Here is a 4334-nt window from a genome sequence, read left to right as displayed (position 1 = left end):
TAGAGAACACAAAAATTTCTGAACCTGAAACCAGCGGCGCCGGTATGGGGACGGGGTTGGCACTCACCAAGGTCGAACCTTGATGAGCAGGCATGAATCTGGCCGTCACCATGGCCTGCTCGATGGCAGACAAGGAAGGAGGCAGCAGAGACGAGCTCGCCATGGAGAAGGTAGGAGGACTGTCCGCAAGCCCAGGCAGCAGGGAGGAGCTCGCCATGGCGACGACGAGGGACTCACGGAAGGCAACCACGAGGGACTCAACGAAGTTGAAAAGCTGTTCCTTGAGCTTAGTGAGAGACTTCCTTGTGCTTCGTGAGGGAGCTCCGGCGCGGCGGAAGAGAAGAGGGCGCGGCGTAGGGGGAGCTGTGGCATGGCAACGCCGAGGCACAGCATGGGGGAGCTGTGTGGCTTTGCCAGGGATGTGCACGGGACCACAGGTTCGGTCGGGAAAAGTAAAGGTTTTTTTGTCAAATCTACATGATGACAATTTTTACCGGACGGAAGGAGTATAATTCAAACATAGTTTGAAAAACAATCAACGGATGGGTAGTTGTGATGGATCTTGAAATAAGCAGGGTAGGATTGACTCTTAACTCCATAAATACCTCCAGAGGAAGTGAGAACGAACCCAGTCAATCACTAACATGGGAGGTACAGAATGGCCACAACAAATTAATCATCACATCAAGAAAATTTGCACAAACAGAACGTGCAGGTAGGTTCAAAAGCATAATATAATACCGTGAACCCAAATGTTTTAACAAACTCTGCTTAAGCATCTCTGAAACATCCAGCAGAACAAACACGATATGATATTTAAGGTATCTGACAAGTTGACACAAACACGATATTGCACAGGAAACAGTTCTGAACTTCTGATGTTCCAAAATTAGGCTAACCCTTGATGATACCAGAAAGCTAAAGCTTCAAGTCAGACCTTCACTTCTTGGCCTTCTTTGGTGCCCTGTAAACAATGCAAATCGGAGAAGGTAAGATAACAGGAACGAAACAAAAGAACTATGTGAAAATAGATTCTGGATGCAAATGCTTACGCTGCTGCCGGAGCTGGAGCTGCAGCCGCTGGTGCCGGTGCATGATCTCTGGGGCCCTGTTTGCCAAATAGTACAAGTCAACCAAATTGTTCTAACATCAATTCTAAGAACACTATGTTATCTAAGAACAACAGACAAATATCACCCTGTATAGTAAGCCCAACTATGATAAGAGTAAGAGATGAAGATACTATCAAATGCCCATTTCTCATTTGACATGCGTAATCATTATGCATTTCAGTAGAAATATATTGCAGCACCTAACCTAACTAACAAAGAAATAGCATGGCTCGAATGAAAACATCATCTTACCTGGGCCAATCTCTCCTCCCTCCTGGCAATCTTCCTCTCCCTGCTTGCCTTGCTCTTGGCACGCTTGGCCTCAAACTGGTCAGATAGGGTCTTCTCTCTTGCCTTCTCAGCCTTGGACTTGTGGATACTCTCCATGAGGACCCTCTTGTTCTTGAACATGTTACCCTTGACCTTCAGGTACATGTCATGGTACATGTGCTTGTCGATCTTCTTTGCCTCACGGTACTTGCGCAGAAGACGCCTCAGCACACGCATCCTCCGCATCCACAGGATCTTGGTGGGGAGCCTAGCCTCCCTGGTACCCCTACGCTTACCTGTGCATAGAGCAGAATCACAGGTTACAACACATATAACTCCAAAAAAGAATACTATCATAGCAATTAAAGTTGCAGCTACAAACCATATCCAGAGTGACGGCCCTTCTGCTTGGCCTCATGTGCCCTCCTTGCACGAGACCTGGAGTGGATCTTCTGAGGCTTCCTGATGATGAAACCATCCTTTACCAGCTTCCGGATGTTTTGCCCTGCAAGTATTAATCAAACAATGCATCACAGTTATGCTCAGTTATGAATCAATGGCACAGCATAATGAAGAGTGAAGAGGCTTCAATGGATTGAAACAGAAATATGAGTTAAAACCAACACAAAAACTGCCTACTATAAGCAAGCAAACAACATATAGCATAAGAATGGATGTGATTGCAATAGCCTGACAATCAACTGCATGTTAACTACATATTACCAATACAAACTGAGGAACAGAATTGGGAGCTAGGTCCAGGAGATTAACATTCACAAAAAGAAGGACAATTGAACCTTAACAGACAAGACTGCTGGTACATGTGCTACAAAGGTAAAATAATACCTAAACTCTGTAACTCACTAAGCTAATGGAGCAATCTCTTCAGTATAATCCGACTATGGTCTGTTGTGTTAGTGCACATGAAGGTAAAGGAACACAAAAACCAGCAACTCCATTAGCTTCATCGGTAGAAAGTAAAGGGACATCAGAAGCAGCAACTCTATTAGCTTCATCAGTAGAATAACTACGAGGAGTTGCCATGACCAAGCTAATGGAGAAACATGCTCCTCACAACTGAACTATATGAATATATTAGTAGGCGATACTAGTGCAAGCAGGATTTCTTAAACTAGGTTCGTAATATTGAACAACCAGATTAGGATCGACTGGAGCACTACGGATTCGTAGCATCAAATTCTGGCAGGCAAGCCGGTAAATTTATAACAATCTAAAACACACTTGCAGATGCATAAACCACGCAAAAGATAAAATAAGAGCAAGCGTGGATGCTCAGTCTAAGTAACTCGCGTTTTTTACAAGTATATCTACATGATTCGACGACTAATCTGCTAGAAAACGACATGAAAGTGGCAACAGCACAGTACCAAAGCTATCACGGTACATCGGAACAAAATCAAACCCGTAGAGTGGTCAGCCATAGGATGTTTCGGCACCAAAATCAGCCACATGAAGAAGGCTGGTCCTGGAAAGCCGCTGTTCAAGATCTACGAGCAGGCGCAGCACAAGCAAGGGTCGCTCTATCGGCCTCGAACAACCTAACCCTCGGAGATGGCCGCCTAGGCCGCAGATCTACGAAACAAGCGAGATAACCGAGACGCGCAGCGAGGGACAGGGATTGGAGGAGCTCTTACGTGAGTTGGCCATGGAGATCTCGTTGACCTCATTGGGGTCGAGCCAGACCTTGCCCTTGCCGCACTTGAGGACGCTCGAGGCCAGGCGCTTCTGCAGCTTCAGCGACACCATCTTCGCCGCCGCTCTCCTTCTCCTCCTCCTCCCTTACCTTCCGTCTGGTTGTGGCGCAAGGGTTTGGAAAATGCGGCGCTGGCGGCGCCTTATAGCTCCTGGGGGATTAGGGTTTCCCCCCTGGCACCAGAGTTGGGCCGGGCCTTTGCTGTGTGGCTCGCTTTGCTGTCCCACTTGGGCCTACGGCCGGTTATAGTTAGCTGGCCCGTTCAGTCAGAGAGGAGGGTATCAGATCCTCAAAAGAAAATGTCGGAGAGGATATCAGCAATGTCTGACTTTTCTTTCTTATGAAACCACGTGTCTCTAGAGGAACTTGTGACGATAACGTGCAGCAGCTACGTGGAGACTACTGAAAGTAGTACGAAGTTCTCAACCAAGCAAACTTGGCATGCAAGCGTCCATTGGCATGCAAACTCCTATCCTACCTCAAAAGTACCGTGAAGGCGGAAGTGGAGTATCTGAGAACAGTAAAATCGGTAAATATAGTACAAAAAAATCGAAAAAATCTGAAATCTATGAGCATAAAACATTGATGTTTTTTCTACATATGTGCAAAATTTTATGATGAAATCACATTTGTGGAGGTGTGGGCAAAAAAACAAAATCATTGCTTCAAAAATAGTGTTTTTGGAAGCATTTTGAAGCATCATTTTTGTTTTTTTTTTATCTACGCCTCCAGAAATGTGATTTCGTTATGAATTTTTGCATGCATGTAGAAAAAACATCAATGTTTTTTGTTACAAAATTTTAGAATTTTTTGAGTTGTTTTACTACTTTTCGGATTTTACTATTCATCCGAGAGCATATAAGCTCGAGCTCGCACTTTCGTGTGAAGGCCAAGTTTTGAGAAGTCAGATAAACTAATTGACTGACAAGTCTAGCCAGTTGGTGAAACAAATTTTCTTATGCACTGAAAAAATAGCTGGATATATAGATGGTCTTCTTTGAGGAAAGTTTATTTGCGGGAGAAATTTCCAATCTATTCATAAATCATGGCAGTACATAGAACATTAGAGGTAATAAAATTACAACGAGACACATGCACCACCGAGCGACGCGCTATAGGATCTGAAGATGTGTCGTCGTCATCGCCCCTCCCTCGTCGAAGCCGGACAAACCTTGTTGTAGTAGACAGTTAGAAAGCCTAGTTTTTAAAACCGGACCCAACCGGCGGTCGGATCGAAA

General features: G+C 44.9%; 1 protein-coding gene across 2 annotated transcripts; it reads right to left on the bottom strand.

The window, feature by feature from the left end:
• Positions 1 to 716: 716 nt before the first annotated feature.
• Positions 717 to 3286, bottom strand: LOC123424734 (60S ribosomal protein L19-1-like). 2 transcript variants are annotated; one of them, XM_045108407.1, is made up of 5 exons: positions 3038 to 3286; positions 1765 to 1887; positions 1365 to 1678; positions 1053 to 1108; positions 717 to 964 (listed from the first exon to the last, which is right to left on the bottom strand). In XM_045108407.1, the coding sequence occupies exons 1-5, from the start codon at positions 3147 to 3149 to the stop codon at positions 940 to 942; spliced, it is 630 nt and encodes a 209-aa protein (XP_044964342.1). In that variant the 5' UTR covers positions 3150 to 3286; the 3' UTR covers positions 717 to 939. The 2 variants fall into 2 exon arrangements, with proteins under 2 accessions (XP_044964342.1, XP_044964343.1); XM_045108408.1 differs by having other exon boundaries at positions 1053 to 1111; positions 1367 to 1678.
• Between the last annotated feature and the right edge of the window lie 1048 nt (positions 3287 to 4334).

The sequence above is a fragment of the Hordeum vulgare genome, chromosome 2H, assembly GCF_904849725.1.
Source record: "Hordeum vulgare subsp. vulgare chromosome 2H, MorexV3_pseudomolecules_assembly, whole genome shotgun sequence".
NCBI classification, from domain to species: Eukaryota; Viridiplantae; Streptophyta; class Magnoliopsida; order Poales; family Poaceae; genus Hordeum; species Hordeum vulgare.
The sequence above is the reverse complement of the archived record's forward strand: the minus strand, read 5'-3'. Positions and strand labels throughout refer to the sequence as shown.

What these genes read in the sequence shown, in the direction of transcription:
- LOC123424734 (XM_045108408.1), bottom strand. Translation starts at nt 3,149, where the DNA reads ATGGTGTCGCTGAAGCTGCAGAAGCGCCTGGCCTCGAGCGTCCTCAAG. An exon ending in GGGCCGTCACTCTGGATATG is followed by an intron (nt 1,679 to 1,764) that starts GTTTGTAGCTGC and finishes CTCTATGCACAG; the next exon opens with GTAAGCGTAGGGGTACCAGG. An exon ending in GCTCCAGCTCCGGCAGCAGC is followed by an intron (nt 965 to 1,052) that starts GTAAGCATTTGC and finishes CATTGTTTACAG; the next exon opens with GGCACCAAAGAAGGCCAAGA.